The following is a 19,415-nucleotide window of genomic DNA, read 5'->3' on the forward strand; positions in this document are numbered from 1 at the left end:
ACACTCCCTGGGTATAGGCATATAGTCCACATTGTAAATAGCTTATCTAGAGAATAGCACAGTGTACTTGAATTCATAGAGATGGGAAACAGAATGAATGGTGTGTGCCAGGAGCTGGAAAGAGAGGAATGAGGAATGATTGTTTGATGGGTACAGAGTTTCAGGATGGGAAGATGAACAAAGTTCTACAGGTGGATGATGATGATGTTGTACAACAACATGAATGTACTTTTTTTTTTTTTTCCATTGGGAATTGTACCTTTACATAATGCATCTTGGTTATTTTTTCCCCATTCCTAGCCCTCCCTTCACGCCCTCCACCCTTCCCTATTTACAAAGACTTTATTTCCATTTTTTTAATCATTTTTTCCTTTCCCTTCTTTCCTTTCCCCTGCCCCTCTCACTACCCCTACCCCTTTGGACCTTTTCTTCCTATTTTACATTATCGATTATTCATTGTAATCATTGGTATGTTTTAGGTATACAATATAATGACATTCATCATTGGAAATTTGCACCTTTACATAGTCTCTCTTGTTCTTATTTTTCACCCTCGCCCAGCCCTCTCTTCAACCTCTCCATTCCTATTTACAAAGATTTTGTTCCTATTTTTCCATTTTCTCATATTAATCCCATTCCCTTCTATCCTTTCCCCTAGCCCTCCCACTTCCTTCCCCTTTGCCCCTTTTCTTCCTATTTCACATGACCTATTATACATTTAGTCCTTATTTACACTTTCGGTTTCTCACACCAGAGAAACTATTCGGTATTTATTCATGTGTGTCCTATTTATTTCACTTAAGAGTATTGCCTCAATGTGCATCCACTTAGCTATAAATGTCTCTAATGTCTCATTTTGTATGGCTGAGTAGTACTCCATTTTATAAAAAAAACCATTTTCTTTATCCAGTCTCCAGTTGATGGGCATTTGGGCTGTTTCCAAGTTTTAGCTATTACAAACTGTGCTGCTATGAACATGGGTGCACATATATCACTGTGCTATGATTCTTTTAATTCTTTGGGGAAGATCCCCAGCAGTGGAATAGCAGGGTCAAATGGGACTTCCAGTCCTAGTTCTTTGAGGTGTCTCCATACTGATTTCCACAGTGGTTGCACCAGTCTACACTCCCACCAGCAGTGGAATAGCAGGGTCAAATGGGACTTCCAGTCCTAGTTCTTTGAGGTGTCTCCATACTGATTTCCACAGTGGTTGCACCAGTCTACACTCCCACCAGCAGTGGAGCAGGGTTCCTCTTTCCCCACAGCCCCGCCAGCATTTGTTATTGGTTGATTTCATGATAGCAGCCATTCTTTCTGGAGTGAAGTGGAATCTCAGCTTTGTTTTCATTTGCATGTCTCGAATGACCAGTGATGTTGAACATTTTTTCATGTATTTATTTGCTATTTCTACTTCTGTGTCTGAGAAATGTCTGTTCATTTCAGATGCCCATTTTTGGATTGGGTCTTTAAATTTGGGAGGTCTGATCTTTTCAAGTTCTTTATAGATTCAAGATAGTAGACCTTTGAGGAAGAGCAGGTGAAGATTTTTTCCCACATTGTGGGTTGTCTCTTCACACTGCTGGTGGTTTCTCTTGCTGTGCAGCAGCTTTTTAATAAGAAGAGATCCCATTTGTTGATTGTTTGTGCTAGTTCATGGGCAACTGAGGTTTTGTTCATAAAATCTTTTCCTACACCGATGTCTTCAAGGGTTCTACCTAACCTCTGTTCCAACTGGTTCAGAGTTTCTATCTTAATATTTAGATCTTTAATCCATTTTGATTTTAGTTTAGTCCATGGTGAGAGATATAGGTCTAGTTTTAATCTTTGGCAAGTTGAAGCCCAATTTTTCCAACACCATTTATTAAAGAAGCTCTAACTTCTGATTGCTTTGAACTCATTCCTGACTCAGAACCTCGATTCCCTCCTAATAGGGCAGCTGTCCCATGAGAGGGCAGAGCAGGAATCGAAAATGACAGTGGATCCAAGGAGCACCATCGAAATTGCACACTGCACATCAGTCATCTTGTGAGGGCAGGGCTATAGGTGGGTGCCAGGGCATCCTGCTGTGGAGATGTTCAGTGATGAATCCAGAGCCAAGTGCAGGGCTTTAGAGCAGGCCACGAGTGTTAGTGGAGCTCTCTTGTGCCTCAGGGCAGGACTCCTCTAAATACCTACCTTGTAATTGTCTTATTTACAGTTTGTTGACATCGGAATAGTAACAAGTATTGAAATAAACCACAAACAAGTAGATGTTGCAAAAAAAGGACAAGAAGTTTGTGTCAAAATAGAACCTATCCCTGGCGAGTCTCCCAAGATGTTTGGGAGACATTTTGAAGCCACAGACATTCTAGTCAGTAAGGTAAGTGCCAAAAGAAAATCGGAGCCTCTTTGGTTTGGTTATTGTATGTGTAGCTCTTCTGGCCCTGTAAACTCAGTCCCTGGGGCCCATCCTCAGGTCTACCCCGAGGCAGTAGGGCCTCTTTGTGGGTGTGGACCTTGTCCTGTGTCCCCTGGGCAGAGCAGCACTGCCAATGGCAGGATACCAGATTCATGCCTCTCGGTGGTGTGGACTTGGCTCCCTTTCTTCTGCTTAAGCTCTCTGTGGCCTATTTGTTCATCCTGTTTACCTTGTTTGTGCCTTGGGCATTGCAGATCAGCCGGCAGTCCATTGATGCCCTCAAAGACTGGTTCCGAGATGAAATGCAGAAGAGTGACTGGCAGCTTATCGTGGAGCTGAAGAAAGTGTTTGAAATCATTTAATTTTCCCACATGGAGCAGGAATTGAAGTAATGCAATATAATATTATACCAAGACAAGACAAAAAATGGAACAGACATTTCTGGACAGTGATGGATTTAGGTGTATAAAATGTTTTCCATGAGAAACCAAGAAACTTACACTGGTTTGACAGTGGTCAGTTACCCGTCCCCAGTTCCAGCGTGCCTGTTCTCTCACCCTCCTTGCCCCATCCTTTCTCCCTACTTGGCTGCTGTTTTAAAGTTTGCCCTTCCCCAAATTTGGATTTTTATTACAGATCTAAAGCTCTTTCAATTTTATACTGATTAAATCAGTCCTGCAGTATTTGATTAACCAAGCTTCTGCAGATTTTGTGATTCTTGGGACTTTTTTGATGTAAGAAACACATCTTTATACGTATTCCTCCCACATTGATTTTTCCAGCATTCTTCTGCCATATGCCCTTAGGAATTTTTTAAATAGAAAATTAGGCATTCTGATATTTATCTGCTTTGTGTGAAACCATGGTGTAAAGCTTAGCTGGCTGCTCTTTACTGCTTGTATAGTCATGAGAGTCCATTGTAACCCTCACAATTCCAAAGTACCAATAAAGGAAACAGACACTGCAATACCAGAAAGCGCTGCTAGGTTTCCATGTCAGCGTAGATTCTCAGATTAGGGTCAATAGGGATTTTTTGATACTTTATATTTTTGTCTATTTTATTCTAGAAAATTCTATCATGTATATTTCCTCATAAAGGTACAAAGGGCAACAAATAGGAAATTAACTATTTGGGTCAATGCTAGTAATCTGACAATAGCTAATTAGGACTGCCCTGAGAAATTGAGTATACACTCATAATAAGAGTTTAGGTCACTTTTGGGTGTTTAAAGAAAAAAGTTTGAAGTATTTTCAAGTATGAAATAAGTGTATTAAGAACCTCTCAGGAATTTCAGAGCCTGTGACAGTGTGGCCTGGTGAGTTTTCAGTCTTTTAAGTGTGACAAATAGTAGGTGCTTCCTAGAGTTGAGTTTTTAAAGACTCACAAAAAGGAACCTGTACAAAATATACATACAGTTCTTTATTAAACAACTGTAAACACTTCACTGTAAAAATCCATAAAACTTTATAAACAAACATTTTGTAAATAGAATCTATACTACAGTAAAAGAATTAACACAATTATTTACATGCAATACTGACAAATTTGGCACTTTTTGAAAACAAATGTACAAAACGCTTGCTTAAAAAGAAATTTAAAATTATAAAAACAGCATCACTGTCATGCACTTTTGCAAATACCTCACAAGCACTTATGGCACAGCTAGCCAAGAGCACCAGGCTTCCTGGCATTATTTATGTAACTTTTAATGTGCTTCCATAAGTTTGTTGTAAAACCACCTGAACGTTGTCAAGAATAAAATCAAATGCCATATTCCAAACTGATTCCACCGACTGCTGCATCAACCTGAAGGTGGGGAAAGAAGAAGTATCATTAGGAAACCTCTCTGAAGATAATGCTTGATTCTGAGGAAGGAACTATCTTCATCATTGCCTATGTTTTAATTCATAAAAGTGGTTTTTGGCCAAAAAGTAAAATCCTATCAATCACTCAAAAGGAAAGGCATCTCCTATAATTTTAATCCATATTGGATGTAAACCTGCAAGGTAATAACCTCATTTTGAACTTTGCATTCTGTCACCATTTGTGACATTTTCATGGGATTCAAAAGAGCATCATTTTTATTAGCCCTGAAGAATAGTTTGCCAGGAAGTTTAACACTTGCTCCATGTACCCCTAATTAGATGCTGACATGGCATTTTTTCCATCTTAAAAGAACTGAATATTCACCTTTTCATGTATTTTATAACTAGATCCAGCTTTTCCAAATCTTTTTCCTCTATAAGATCAGTACAGTATTTCACAACTTGCAGAATGTCTTCTTCCATTGGATCTAGGGAGGGGAAAAACCTCAAATGAGGACCAGTGTATGTGTTTGAAGGAGAAAGGCAGAGATCTGCAGGGATAAAGGAGAATTGGCATTTCTACAGCTGTTCCACTGACTTAACAGCAAGCAAAAGAACAGGCTACAGGAAGTAACTTTTTCAAAGCAACTCCTAGAACTTCAAAACAATGAAGGGAGCTGGTTGAAGCACGTTAAGAGTCAGAAAACTTAAATCTGTATAGTTTATTCTGTTCCTGCTCTCAAATCATAGCACCCGACACCAGCCAAGCCAACCTGAGATTGTAGTTATCCATTCTCTGAGCAAGGTCTTCACGTCACTGAATTCAACAGCTCCAGCTAGATTGGGTGCCACAGGTCTAACACAGCTGTGCTGGGCAGGCTGCAAACTAAACAGGCCTTGCACACCTGAAGTGGAAGCAGAGAGTTCTTCCTATTAAAGAAAACAAAAGGACAAAAGTGCTGTATTTACACAGTACCAGGTACACTGAGATCTGATAAAGGCAAGTTTTAAAGTAATGTTCAAAAAGATTACCAGAGGCTTCTCAGCCGCAGGTCCTTCATGTTTCAGAAACCCATCCATTAACTTCTGGGGGCTCCCGCAGGCCCCTGGCAGAGTTTTTGCGGGACTGTTAAGCAGCATATTTTTCAGAGGATTCTGAATCTTTTTGGGGGGACTGATGGGAGTTTTTTTCTTGCTTTTTTTCTTATCTTTCACTGCTACTGGCTTTAGCTGAAGTGAAGGATTCTTTGGCTCTGAAAGAAGAGGGTTACGTGTGTAAGATCTTCAACAAATGAGTATGGACAGTCCCCAGGGATTTTTTTCCTCTTTGTTTCCACCTACCTCACCCCCCAAACACCTGCTGAGAGTGGGGCCCTGCATAAGCAGTGGCTGAAAGGGCAGGCTGTACAGTTCCTGTTCCTTATCTATACTGGGGTGGACATTAAGGATTAAAAGAAGATTGAGTATTCAAAATCGTACCTTCTAAGCTATAAGCTCAAAAAATGTTATCTTTATAGTAAATGTAGTTTTAAGTGTGTGAAGCCTTCATATTTTTGTTTTGAAGTCTGCATCCTCTGGTTCAAGTAACAGTATCAATTAGCTTGGTAGTGCTCAAAGATTCTTGATATCATTCTTTAAAAACAGACTGAATAAGTGTTACAAGTCCAGAATACTGGTACTATTGCAACCAGGACTATGCCAGCCCTCAGCCCTGCTGTCCGTTTATTCATACTGTAATTCCAGACAAAGAGCCCTTGACAGGACAAACAGCACAACAGGGATGCCGCTGCTCTGCTCCTCTAGGACATGACACTCCCTAGGCTCACCAGATGCACTAGCGGGCTGCTGGTGAGTGGGGTCCTCTCCTTGCCTTTGTCTTTGATCATATGCTGCTTTCAGCTCCTTCTGCAGCTCAGCAGGAAGGGCAGCAAACACCTCAGGGTCCACCTAATGGAAAAGGGAAGGTGAAAGTCAAACCTGAGTTCACTCTAGCAGCTAGCTTACATTTCTCACAAATTAGGCAGGTTATTATTTTTTTGGGGGTGGGGGGTGGTATACCAGGCATTGAACTCAGGACCTTGCACTTACAAGGCAGGCGCCAGAACCACTGAGCTAAATCCCTGGCCCAGGCAGTTTTCAAACCACACTTTTCTGATCTGTATAAATTCTCAATATACTTTGGAAACTTCAGGGTGAGAATAAAGAATTAAATGTGATTACCAATTGATTTTCAAAAATAAAACTACAACGGGATAATCAGGGAAAGAGACATACTAACAGAACAGATGCAAGAAAAGGCAACAGGACCACAAGGTGTTACTATGTTCACCTTTACCCTGTTGCACGGGTGTCGCTCAGCCTCACTCTGGCTAGTGCTGGAAGCATAGTGACTTCCTATCTTCTGGGCAGTGTGTGCACCACACTGTGCCTTCTCCACCCCACCTCTTCCCTCTTGTTACCAAACTTCATGTTTCCAAATGAGGCAGACAGTCACTTTTGTGTCCTACAGATGCAGTGGGGTTGAGCCAGCTACCCCTTGCCCTTCACTGCAGGACACAGTGAGTATTAGCCTGTGGGTGCAGAAGAACACTTTATGGCAGAAGGTCCCTAAGTTTAACCTACCTGTGAAAATGCTGGAAGGGCTATAATACTTATTCCTATGTCACTGTTTGATTCTTGAGGTTCTGGTATTTGCAACAAAACTGTCCCAACTGGTTGTGGCAAAATTCCTGTATTACAGCCATTTACTGGTTCTTTCTTCTTGTCACCACTTGGCTCCCCTTGCTGAATAGCACAGACTTGTTCTATTTGTTCTCGGAGATCAGACGGAAGTGCTTCTAAAACAGACTGATCAAGCTATAAATAGCAAAATAACATGGTGAGCTGAAAGTTAAAGTGTGCTCTGAGATGAGGTTATGTGGGAAAGTGAACCTCTTTAAGATAATGAACATAAGGTACACCAAGCCAGCAGGTAGAAAAGCTACCATTCCCCGAAGGCAGCACATCTCTGGAAGTGTCCTTTTACCAAAGAAGCCTGAAGGCATGCCCAAGTCTAGAGGTTCAGTGTTCACTACTGTACGGTACCACCAGATCAGGTAGGTCCACAAGCACTTCCGGAGTAGCTCACAACAGGAGCTCACTCAGGGCAAGAGCCAATGTTAAATGTCTAGGATAGGTAACAGTGCTGGGTCAGAAACTCTACTTTCAGACGGAAGACTGCAGAAAAGTACAAATAACAATGGTGCCTTGGTTCACAAACTTAATTTGTTCTACAATTTTGCAAGAGAGGATCAAGGTCATGTTTGTCACCTGATGCAGAGTTTGCCAACAAAAGCAGCAAGCTGGAAGAAGAGTTCTCTAGAACCCATCTCTTTTCTCTGCCTGAATACCAGAATCTTCCTTGACAGCTCCTCCCTCCGTCTGTGTACACCCAGCCTTTCAGAAACACGCACTTACAAACTAGATAGCCAGTCTTACCTTGCTGGGAGTAACTATTTCTGGTTGTCACCGGCAACTGGACTCCACAGGCATTTAAGAATTTCCCCTCTCCCTAGTCTCACAGCCAGCACTTAATCTCCTTCAGCCTCTTTCCAGGGCAATGGAGGGTGTCAAAGACTTCCCCATAGAGCTTAAAGTGCAATCTTATTTTCAAAGAGTAAAGGATGCCAACAGTGTGTAACATTTACAGCCTACACAAGGTGAATAGCTTATGTCAGTGACGGCACACCTTTCAGAGCTTTCAATGATACAGCCTGCTGCGGCACACGTGCTACAGGTTCACCACCACTGGCTTGTTATAAACATTCACTCTACACAGAAAACTGCAAATGCTGCAAAACCCTTTAACATAAGGCTTCTAGTTTCTCACAGATCACCAAAGCTGCTTTGTTGAGCAGAACAAGTCCACATGATACCACGCAGTTGCTAGGGGACTTCCTTTCAGCCACCCTTTGTGATTTGCAAGTTGCAAATCTTGGAAGCAAGCACTTTTGCCAAATCCAATTGTTGCTCACTTAGAATTCAGCAACATCACAATCCACCCTGATAATTGGCCCTTTCTCCCTCCTATGCTTATTCCAATAAAATGAAAATACATTTCTGCTTGTAAGCCACTTTTCTACTACAGGACTTTTGTACTTTTAAGACTATAAAAACATACCTGGGAAGATGATGGAACCTCTATACTCAGATTAAGTCTTGACTGCACACTGATAGGAGAATGAAGACCATTCCATTTCCCTGAAGACTCGGCCTTATTAGTGTCAGCACTGACAGTGGCTGGCAGATGTGCAGAAAAGGATGGCAAGAAAGTACAAGTTCTACGAGCAGATGATGCTTCCAAGTCCACAGCAGCCAGAGATACTGCAAGTGTAGAACATATCAAATAGCCTCTTCAGCTCATCTGAGCGAAGAAAATCTTTAATCCCTGAACAACCTTCCCTCTGTCCATACTCACTGCAAAAACCTTTACTAAATTCATAATTAAAAATATAAATCTCTTTACATACCATCACACACAGCCATATGAAAATTATCCCCACCCCCTTGCCCCAAGCATATAAGCAGCACCAAGAGCTCGGCTGACAACCACCGACCTTCCTTGCTGTCCTCCTCTGTGGGTTTCTTAGCTTTCTGAACTTGGAGGAGATCACGGACAGAGTGTGACCCACCAGGAAAGTGGCTTGATTGAGCTGATGCACGACTGGAACATGTGGAAGGGTTCGGATTAGTAGGAACCAACTGATTCACTTGAATCCCAACCTAGAACCAGAATAAAGAGTATTTTTCTAGGAAAACTAAAGTGAAAATGTTAATCGTACTCAGCAAAATTCTCAGCTAATCCTTTTTCATGTTTCTTGAATAAAGGTAAATCTAAGTATTCAAATATAAATGGGATATGATGTATTACAAAAACTGCTTCCAGGTGAGCTTTTAACACATTCACAATGGTGCTATAATTCATATGTTGGTTTGCGGGTTGGCTTGAACCACCAGTGATATATGCATGGCTATCTCATCATGCAGCTTTTAATTTTATTAGTAAAAAGACCAATAAAAGTGATTAGATCCATTTGTACCATCAGTGATTCAAGGCACCCTATTGGACAGTCATAAATGTACCACACCAGTGCTTCAAGCTGGCAGGAACATGCTCAGCAGTTACTCTTCTTGGCCTTATGAATTATCCAGTTCAACAACGCAATGTTTTTTAAGAGATCCATACACATGCAATACTGTATTCTACTGAGATTCTAGTCAACTAAGGCTTTAATCCATTTATGCTGACAGTTGCAATTTTTTATTTTTATTTCTTTTGCATGAAATTCATGTTACCTAGAAAAATTCAAGGCACAAGAATTGGAAAAATACTATGTTCTACTGTTTGTGACATTCCAAAAATGGAATAGTGAAAACAGGTTCTGGGGATGTAGTTCACATGCCTGCTTCCCCAAAATGGGGGGATGGCAACTTTTTTGCTTATTTTTTATTAAAATGGAATGCTTTTCAAATAAAAGAGGAATGTGAGCAAGCAGTTACACTGTAGATCATATCACCTCCCACCATAAAACTAAACTGTATTTCAGGGTGACGTTTCCATTATGTTGGCAAAGTGACTTAATCCTTCAAAAATTCCACCTAAACTAAAAAAAAAACAAAAACCCCTTTATTCACTTATGCATACACAACCAAGCCTACGAAGGTTAATCTCTTAAGAAAAACCTAACATTTTGATGCTCTTCCTGCCTTTTGTTCTAAGATATCTTTGTGTTATCTATGGTTGCCCTCCCTAGCTGATGATCATCACACTGCAGACATCAGAGTAAGTTTCTGATTGGAAAAAGGACCCCAAAGGTACAAGATTTACAGATTTACACTGAGCAGTCCAATCTACTACTAGAGAAATGAGAATAAAAGGAACAAGGCAACATAAAAAAAAATTAACCCTTTATTTAAAGTATATAAAACCATTGAAAAAACCTATGAAAAATTATTCTAGGCTGAGAAATTTTCATAACAAATCTGATTCTACTCAAGACTAAAGAGATAGGAAGTTGGATTTTTCTGTTTATACATCAGAGTTAAAGACCTGCAGATAAACATCTACCTCCCACCATGACCAGTCTCAGATCAGCTTGAAACCTTACAGAAAGAATTTTTAAATGGTATACACTTACCCCTCTCATATCCGATATATTTAGTTTCATTGTATGAAACATGTTTAGTGTAGCCTTTCCAATTATTTTTGCACTATCTGTTGCCTGGTCAAGAGTTACAGTCCTGTAAGTGATAGAATTACTTTTTTAAAGAGACAAAAGCTACATTTTATATATATTCACTAGCCTCCTAGTATGGAACTGTTTATAAAGAGTTACAAAAAGTAGCAAGTTTTACATTAAACATATTTATAAAAATGAATGTGATAACCTCCCTTATGGGAAGCCAGTAATACCAAATGAATTACACTGGCAACAAAGAAGATAAAGAAAAGCAGAACATTGAGGCTTTAAGGTCTAACACTAATGGAGACCTGTGGTCAATAAAAATAGTTGAGAAATTTAGAAAATGACAAATTTTAGTTAATGCATATAAGCATACATATGTTACTATTACAGCAGGAATGCATGCTATTCATGGTTTCAGATACCAAGAGAAGTTTTAGTTTACAAGGTTATAATGAGGTACAGGTTAAAGACAAATTTTCTGTATTTTGGCTCTTTCATCATGTTTAAAGTAAAGCCACTGAACAATACTGACATTTGAATGTGTTTATCCCAGACTGCTTTCTTGAAGAGGTTTTGTAAATGAATCAAAAATGTGTGGCTCCTAAGACAAAGAAAATAGCAATAGCCTGGGGAGAACTAAAGACTAGAATAAATGAGTCTTGGATCTTAACTCCTGAAGGAGAACCAGAGGATCTGCCAGCACTGTTAGGCGCCACAGCACCTTGAACCCACCTATTTCCTTTAGGACCTTTTCAGTTTCTCTGGAATAAGCAAAGGATCCCACTGGAACAGAATTACCAATTCAGTAACAGTTTACTACTACTTATCTTTCCCCAAAAAAGGAATAAACTGAAGAAGATAATTATATTCCTCAGAAAGGACCTAAAACCAGTTTAGAAATGAACATTCACATTTTATTTGACTACCATTGAAACATGTAGATCATATCACTTATAAAAGTAGGTAAATAGTACAGAACAAGAAACTACAGGCAGAAAAATACACTTTAAATGCATTAAGCAAACAGGAGCTTTGTGTTTGAAAGAAGTCATCTTGGTGCGGCAGCATTACCACACGACTGCTGTGTACAGTTTATTGAAACTCTGATAAACTCACCCATGTGGCTTTCACTGTCAAGTCTTTAACACGGTTTAATAGACAAAAATACAGCAAAGTAATAAAATGGCATGGAAAACCAAGTACTTTCATATTGGTCACAAATCATATGAACTTTAACACTAAATACCCTCATATCAAAAGTCAGGGTTTAAATAAAATGATTTCTACCTTTTTTCCAAGTACATGGAAATCTCCTTCTAGGAAAGTCTCAGTGAATCTTTTTAGTAGCTGTAACTGGTATGCAGATCTGCAGTCTTTCCCTTTTCTGCCTCACACTGAAGCTAACAGCCTGGAGATGCCCCTGTAGGGTGACAACACCCCGCACACGATGCGTGCTGTGTGGTTTGGCATGGTTTGTTCTCCAAGCGTTTGTGGGCAGAAGCTCAGTTGTCCTAAGGGGTGGGACCTTAGGAGGCGGGGCCCAGTGAGAGTTGCTGGAGTCACTGAGCCCTCAGAAGGAAGTAGCATCATTCTCACTGGACACCTGTTAATTCTGAGAAAGGGCTATAATCAGAAAGCATGTCTGCTGCCACCCTTGGCCTCTGTCTGACCACATGCTCTGTCCTCTGACATCTGCTGAGGGAGGGAGGGCTCACAAAGCCAAGCCAATGCCAGTGTTAGCTCCTGGAACTTCAACTCCTGAGCTAAATAAACCTTTTCTTTACAATGCCCCAGCCTCGAATATTTGGTTACAGCAGGGGAAAATGAATACAGTTTACCTACATCAGGTAACCTGGGACTGAGAGGCACGCTCTATGAATACTAATTAACACCAGAGTGTATAGTACTTTTTAAAAACATTCAAAGCTTCTTTGATTTTCTTCATTTTTTTATGAATGATAATCATCTACTGACATATCATTACTGACATCTTTTTCAAAGTAAGCTTACCGGGCAATGTTATCACAAATTCCATGTCCTCCGTATTTTGCAGTCTCTACAGGGGCCCCTGGCTTCCGTACCATGATTTTGAGAGTCAAACGTTTACCCTTCATGCCAGCAGCTTCAAGTCGTCTTTGGATTTCTTCTGAAAGCTTTAGAAGGAAAGCTTCTGCCTCTTTTGGCTATGAGAGACAAACGGGGGAAAAACTTCCATATTATCTTCTTTACCAGTTCTCAATATTTGAACTTTTTGCAACATGTCTCTTATTTTCTATCCTAAACATGTATTGAAAATATTCTATATACATTGAACTGTATGTTAAATAAAAATATGCCCCTTCCTCAAAAGCCAAACTAATGAGAACAAAAAGGCCTTTTTCTTTTCTTGCCTTTCATATACCATCACTGACCTACTGAAATTCTTTTGTATTTTTGTTCTTATTAAGAAATTCTACTAAAAGCGTGATTTCTAATGCTTTCTTATACTTCTATGACCAAGCATCTTTTCCATTCTTAAAAGTTAAGTTCCAAAAGCTAAGTTCCAAAGAGCAAGCACTCATCAAATTTCAAATCCTTACCCAGATGTCTGCTGATTCAAATCCAAATATATTCTGAACAAAAATAAAAACTAGCCAATCATCAGTTACTACTTCATAGGTTCATGTATAATATGTTAGATGAAACCTACCTGTAACTACAGCTTCAATAATTCAACAATAAAAATACATTTCTGGGCCGGGCATGGTGAACCATTGCCTGTAATGGCAGCAACTCAGAAGGCAGAGGCAGGAACATCTCAGATTTAAGATCAGCCTGGGAAACCTAGTAAGACCTTGTCTTGAAATAAAAAGGACCAGGAGCTGTACTTCAGTGGTACAAGGCTTACCTACCATACTAAGGTGGAGGGGGTGAGGGAATGGACTGTCTTGGTATTTTTTTATCCTTTTTTGGAGATTAGAATAACTATGATCATCATCTCTTTCCTCAAAAGCACAATCTTTTTTTTTTTTCTTCTTGGTACCGGGCATTGAACTTGGGACCTTGTGCTTGCAAGGCAGGCGGCGGAACCACTGAGCTAAATCCTGGGCCCAAAAGCATAATCTTTTGTTAGATTTCCTTAAGATCTAGGTTTCATCCATCTAATCTGGAGTTCTTCCTTACCATGCACTTCCTCAAATTTTATTTTGGCAGTACTAGGGAATGAACCCAGGCAATCCCTCCTGCTGCAGCCTCCCAGCTTCAGAAGACCTTTTTAAGGCTCTGGGAATACCAACATTTTTAAGATCAGCCAGAGAGAAAAGTCTATAAAAGAACAACACAAGGTAAAATCTGTTACCTGGGTAAACCTGATCCCATAGTTGATCTCAGCTGAAATAGATTTCCTTTCCTTTTCAGTTCGAACTGGTCTGTCATCCAAACCACGGCAAAACCTGTAAAGCATCTGGCCTATTTTGGGACCAAATTCTTTTTGGAGTTTTGCCATGGTCATGTGCTGCAAATCTCCACAAGTTTTAATTCCCAAAGATGTTAACTTAGATTCCATTGAACGCCCAACTCCTAGGAAAGGAAATATATAGTTCTTTAATTATGAAGTATAAACTATTAATGATTTTACTAATAGGCAATACCCACCATTTATATACAAAACAATTTAAAACTGAAGTTTTGTCAAAATGTGATTTTTATTTATTGGTGAATATCAAAACTGCTATCATCCAGAAAATCAACTAAATAATAGAATGTCAGGTACTTTATGATTCTGAAGATTACCAAATTTCACAATGGTTTCAGCCACATTTTCTTTGAATAGGAAATAAAAGAAAAATTTACAAAATAGGCACAAACTGAAAACATAAGACTACAAATGAACAAAATAGCACCAATGATGTAAAGATGAAGTTCTAAGCAACCAAGGAGCAGTGAAGGGAAGACAGGCTGATTTCTTTTATGAAAACAATGACTCCCTCAGGAGGTGGCCTTAACCCACCTGCAGCTTTACAGCTGTGCAGCAGTCCCTACGTTGTCCTCTGTCTGGCGCAACATGCAATGGATGCTCAATGAATTCTGCTCTAAACTTGGGTCTTGATTTTCCTCAATGTGCCCAGAAGTTTTTGAAAGGTTTGTGTGTCTAGGAAAGTGGTTTAGAGTAACCTAGGGAAACTATAATTCTTATTAAAATGGTTCCACACCATCTAATATTTCCTATCAATGAAAAGACCATGAGTGTTTCTGGTCTTCTCAGCACTCAAGGTGAGGCCTGCTGTCTTCTGCTTGGGTGGCTGTATTAATCCTGGCTCCTGAGTGGGCTTCATGGCAGGGACAAGCAGTCGGTTCAGGTACTGGTACGAGAACCTCTGGAAGCAGCAATGTATGCATCTTTAATAACCTTTTAGGAGGTTATTAACTTTTTGAAAGACCCATGACACGGAGGTGGGCCAGACAAGTTCAAACCAAGATGACTTATTCCCTCATAAAGGTTAGGTGAAAGGTGTTTAGTGCTGGCTCCTATCTGTGCCATTTTAAAGTCTGAGTCAGAACAAGGGGCAAGGAAGAATACCAGATGCTGGGTTTAGAATGAAAACCTGCTAAAGGCGCACCATTCCCAAATGGCCCACTCTGAGGGATTAGATAAATCACAAGGTTGGTCAAAGGCAGGTAAACACTTTGCACAGGTCTTTATGTCCAAAGACACTTTTTGTCACTTTTCTTTTTCCCTCTTATGTTGCTTTGCTCCCACCTCAACTTACCATGATATTTCTCTTCCAGCTCTGGGGAGCCAATCTGTTCTCTTAGAACATAATCAGATTAACTGTGTATGTGTGTATATGTGCTGCTAAACTGTCTAGGCTGGGCTTGAACTTGAGACCTTCTGCTCTAGCCTCAAGTGCTGGGATTACAGGTGTGCACCATCACGCCCAGCTAAGAAATGTGTCTGTTAATGTAACATATAATCATTCTGTGGAATTCCCCTAAAACATTAACTCACTGTTATGTTTTTTTTAATGCAGCTACTCTAATTGTTTATTATTGTGCTTAAAAACATTTACTGGCACATGTTGGCTAAAGAGAGGATGCAGGTAAAGGCAGTGATCAATGGATTTCTTCTGTTTCTTATTTAAGAAATCGAGGTTTTCTCAAATCATATTCCAGAAGATATAATAAGTACTATTAAATCATCATCAAATATCTTTGGAAAATGATTATCTTTTGGCAAAAATAAACAGGATTCATTATGAGTCTCACAACTTTTACTGCATTGCACCCTGTACTACAGAAGGTTCCCACATGTACTCCCCCCCACCCTTGGAGACAGGGTCTTGCTATGTAGAGTTCAGGCTGGCCCTGAACTCACCATGGAGCCCAGGCTTGGCCTCAAACTTGCAGCAATCCTCCTGCCTCTGTCTCCTTAGTGCTGGGACTACAGGCATGCATCACCATGCCCACCCTATGAAATCTCGCTTTTTTTTTTTTTTTTTTTTTGGTACCAGGATCCAACTCAGGACCTTGCGCTTTCGAGGTGGAACCACTGAGCTAAATCCCTGGCCCTGAAATCTCTTTTTAAAAGAGCACTTTACATTCTATAAGACACAGTTTGGGGGAAGATGAATTACAATGCCATCTGCAGGACAGGGGTAACACTGGAAGACCCTGACATTTCCCATACCTGAAATACCCTGAATCAGCCAGATAAGAATTTGGGAATTTTATACAAGTCAATAGTGTCAACACTGGGCCAGGAATGTAGCTTAGCAGCACAGCGTCTGCCTGGCAAGCTTGAGGCCCTGAGTTCAATTTCCTGTACCAAAAACAAAAAAACAAAAACAAAAAGAAACCAAAAGAATTTCAACACATGAACCACTTTTTGAGTGGTGTATGAGTGGACCTAAAACACAGAATCAGTAGCCAATCTTGCTGCCCTTATCTTTTGGATATCCCTTAAATTCAAGGTTATGCCTCAGCATTCAGACAGGACACATAACCTCACACTTTGCCTTTAAGAAACTAAATCTTTCCAGCCATGAACCAAATGAAGGTGAATGGTAGTATTACTAGGTCAAGGAGCTAAAAATTCTTTATTTCTGTTTTTAAAAACTGACAGTCGATTTAACTGAAAGAATGCTTCTTGGATTAAAGTGTGTCTTCCTAAAACTCATGCTGAAGTCCTAACCCCTAATCCTTCCCAGTGTGACTCTCCTTGGGTGGTCTCTAAAGGAGGAATTCAGGCAAGGTCCTGTGGGTTGGCCTTAGTCCAGCATGAGCGGTGCCCTTCTCAGAAGGGGGAGATGGTGTGAAGACAGAGAAAAGCAATACCCACAAGTCAAGGCCAGGCCCAGTGATGCCTGGACCTCAGCTTCCAGGCCCAGAACTGAGATGCCATGCACTTCTATTGTTTAAACCACTTGGTTACAGCAGCCCTGGCAAACTAAGAGTTAGCCAGTAAGCCCATCTTAAAAGGACATGTAGCTAAATACTGGTTCCAATTTGTATAAAACTGTAAGATGTGTTATTAAAACTGTTTAAATTCTACTGTCCAGTACTTGCTAGTTTGATTACATAAGGCTATTATTCAAACCAAACCCCAAATTGACCATAAAAATATCCTATTTCACATTTCCAATACGAATATATTGTTTTGTTTACTAGGGTCAGGAAGCTTTAAACCTAACTCACGAAGTGGCATTTGGGTCACCTAACATTTTGTGACCTATTACAGAAATTTCTATTGCTTAGATACACCTTTATCAGGGTTAAAGTATGCATCATAAAATACTACTAAATCCACTTTTAAAAGACAAATTTTAAAACCTTCATTATAAATGCATGTAGGACTAGAGTGGGGCTCAGTAGTGAAGCCCTTGCCGAGTAACATGCACGAAACCCTGAGTTTGATCCTCAGCACCGCCAAAAATGAATGAAACCAAACAAAATAAATGTACATGGCAGCTTTTCAAAACTGACACAGCTGCTTTATAACAGGTTAACTGTACACAAAAACATAAAATAGCTAAAATCCTTCCCTTGGTGCTGTGAAAGGTATTAAATGCAAGCTTTCTTCAATATCTAGAGTTAAAAAAACAGTATTTCATCTGTAGGTTTTATTTTTTCCTAATATATTTCATATGTTTTGTACTATTAAAACTATTTACTAAACTCAGAAAACTCACTAGATCTGCAATGTGGCTTTATTTGTTTTAGGTGGGTTTTTTCCTCTTTTCTTTTCCAGCATGTTTCCTTTTTCACCAGTGCTGGGGGTGAAACTCAGGGCCTCACACATATAAGGCAAGTGGCAGCACAATCTTATAAACAGGAGAGGCAGCCAATTCTCGAAACTTTATCTTTGGCCTAGAGGTACACTACTTCAACTATGACTTACTTAATCAGTTTCATCATACTCCCTTTAAAAGTATTTTTTAGCATCCTTGGTCTTTCTACTTAAGAAATACATGTAAAATCCATTTGCCACAAAACTATATCAATTAAGGTCTTGATAAATGAAATGAAAGGATATTCAATGTAGAATTTCAGATTTTGTTTTTTCATAACATTTTAAATGTTTTTTTTTTTTTTTTGGTACTGGAGATTGAACTCGTGACCTTGCGCTTGTGAGGCAGGCACTGGAACCACTGAGCTAAATCCCCGGCCCTTTAATATGTTTTTAAAAAGATTCTAAGACTATGATACACACTGTACTAGATAGAAGTTTTATTTAAACACGTGTACTTACCTGGTAGATTAGCAACTAGCTGACCTCGAATAAAATCATCTACTTCTTCTGGTTTTAGGTGGTACTGCCCATCTGGCTTTGCTTTTCTAGTTGCCATTCTAGCCAGGAGAATATTTGAACCTATGAAATTAAAAAGAAAAGAAATGTTCAAGATTCACAATTAGTTTTAAAATTTTTAAACAAAGACATCTATATACTGGTTTCTTATCAAATTTCCAACAAAAATGAAAATAAATCAACAGTTTCAATCATTTCATTACACCTGGCAGTTTGGTTTATTAATCAAGATTATGGCCAACATGGATGCTAAACAAAGATTTCCCTTTGTTGTAACCCAAGGACCATTTCAACAGGTACCCAGAAGTCACACAGAGAAAAAGCAGCCTGATCTAAGAGTGGAGGAGCAGAACATCACTGATTTAATCCAAGCATGGGATCCAGGATAGGTAGAGAAATGAGGCTACAAACAGGGGAAACAAAGCCCAAACAAAAACCAAGAACATGTGTCATGACACTGAGGGCAGGAGAGGCTTCAAAACGAAGCTCAAGATAGGCAGTAAGGCACGGGGGTGGGGGCAGGAGCCCAGCCACAATAGTAGCCAGAGGCAAGGCTACTGGGAAGAGCAGAGTGTCTCTGTGACTCTCGTCTCCCACATAACAGGGAAGAGTTCTATCAATATGAGGAAGACTTAGGTAAAACTATGTATTTTCCATCACAGTACAGATTTGTGAAGAGAGAAAGTCACACCAAAATGACAAAAGTGCTAAGTTGTAGGGAAAGGGAAGGAACGAGAAAGCAAGCATCACATGGGATTATATGCTTTAACCTAGAATGTACTTATATTATCACTTAAAAAATAAGATTAAAAAAGATTCAAAAGTAGATTAAAAGTAAGTACAATTAAAAATGAACAAAAACCCAAACTGCTTGACCCTGGAACACAGAAGGCAAGTCCTAAAGGAAATGCTAGGAGGGACCATGACCCATTGACCCAAAGTAGAAAGTAACAGACCAACTGGGACCTGCAGGGATAAGGCCAATGTCCTAATTATAGTTTTTATTCTCAGAATCTTGTGGTCTGGCATCTTAAAAATCTTGCTGTCTGAGGAGAGACTGCCTGCCAAGTACATGCATCCTATATGCAGGCCAGCTTTCCCTAACCACCTCCTCCCTTCAATCACTCTGAGGCCAGGTACCAGGAACCCAGCGAACACCAGTGACCCAAAGCCTTCCAGGGTTATTCAAAGCAGCCAATCCCAA

The 19,415-nt window shown here is 39.8% G+C and overlaps 2 protein-coding genes across 15 annotated transcripts in view; one reads left to right on the plus strand and one right to left on the minus strand.

Moving 5' to 3' along the window:
- Window positions 1-3,090, plus strand: part of Eif5b (eukaryotic translation initiation factor 5B) — a 75,931-nt gene extending 72,841 nt beyond the window's left edge. For both annotated transcript variants that reach the window (XM_004844429.4, XM_021258080.2), the window contains exons 23-24: window positions 2,198-2,359; window positions 2,653-3,090. In XM_004844429.4, coding sequence (XP_004844486.2) covers window positions 2,198-2,359; window positions 2,653-2,760 — 270 coding nt within the window. In that variant the 3' untranslated portion in view covers window positions 2,761-3,090. The remainder of the gene's footprint in view (window positions 1-2,197; window positions 2,360-2,652) is intronic.
- Window positions 3,091-3,798: 708 nt separating this feature from the next.
- Rev1 (REV1 DNA directed polymerase) overlaps window positions 3,799-19,415 on the minus strand; it is a 79,051-nt gene continuing 63,434 nt past the window's right edge. For 12 of the 13 annotated variants that reach the window (XM_021258073.2, XM_021258072.2, XM_004844432.4 and 9 more), the window contains 12 exons: window positions 18,155-18,274; window positions 13,766-13,986; window positions 12,439-12,611; window positions 10,381-10,483; window positions 8,800-8,965; window positions 8,364-8,566; window positions 6,827-7,060; window positions 6,031-6,151; window positions 5,237-5,457; window positions 4,978-5,134; window positions 4,590-4,692; window positions 3,799-4,205 (listed from right to left, as the gene is read on the minus strand). In XM_021258073.2, coding sequence (XP_021113732.2) covers window positions 4,094-4,205; window positions 4,590-4,692; window positions 4,978-5,134; window positions 5,237-5,457; window positions 6,031-6,151; window positions 6,827-7,060; window positions 8,364-8,566; window positions 8,800-8,965; window positions 10,381-10,483; window positions 12,439-12,611; window positions 13,766-13,986; window positions 18,155-18,274 — 1,934 coding nt within the window. In that variant the 3' untranslated portion in view covers window positions 3,799-4,093. The remainder of the gene's footprint in view (window positions 4,206-4,589; window positions 4,693-4,977; window positions 5,135-5,236; window positions 5,458-6,030; window positions 6,152-6,826; window positions 7,061-8,363; window positions 8,567-8,799; window positions 8,966-10,380; window positions 10,484-12,438; window positions 12,612-13,765; window positions 13,987-18,154; window positions 18,275-19,415) is intronic. The other variant, XM_021258074.2, reaches the window with a different exon arrangement.

Source organism: Heterocephalus glaber, unplaced genomic scaffold, assembly GCF_053883595.1.
Source record: "Heterocephalus glaber isolate CG9 unplaced genomic scaffold, H.glaber_assembly_v1.0 deba00000470, whole genome shotgun sequence".
In the NCBI taxonomy this organism is placed as follows: domain Eukaryota; kingdom Metazoa; phylum Chordata; class Mammalia; order Rodentia; family Bathyergidae; genus Heterocephalus; species Heterocephalus glaber.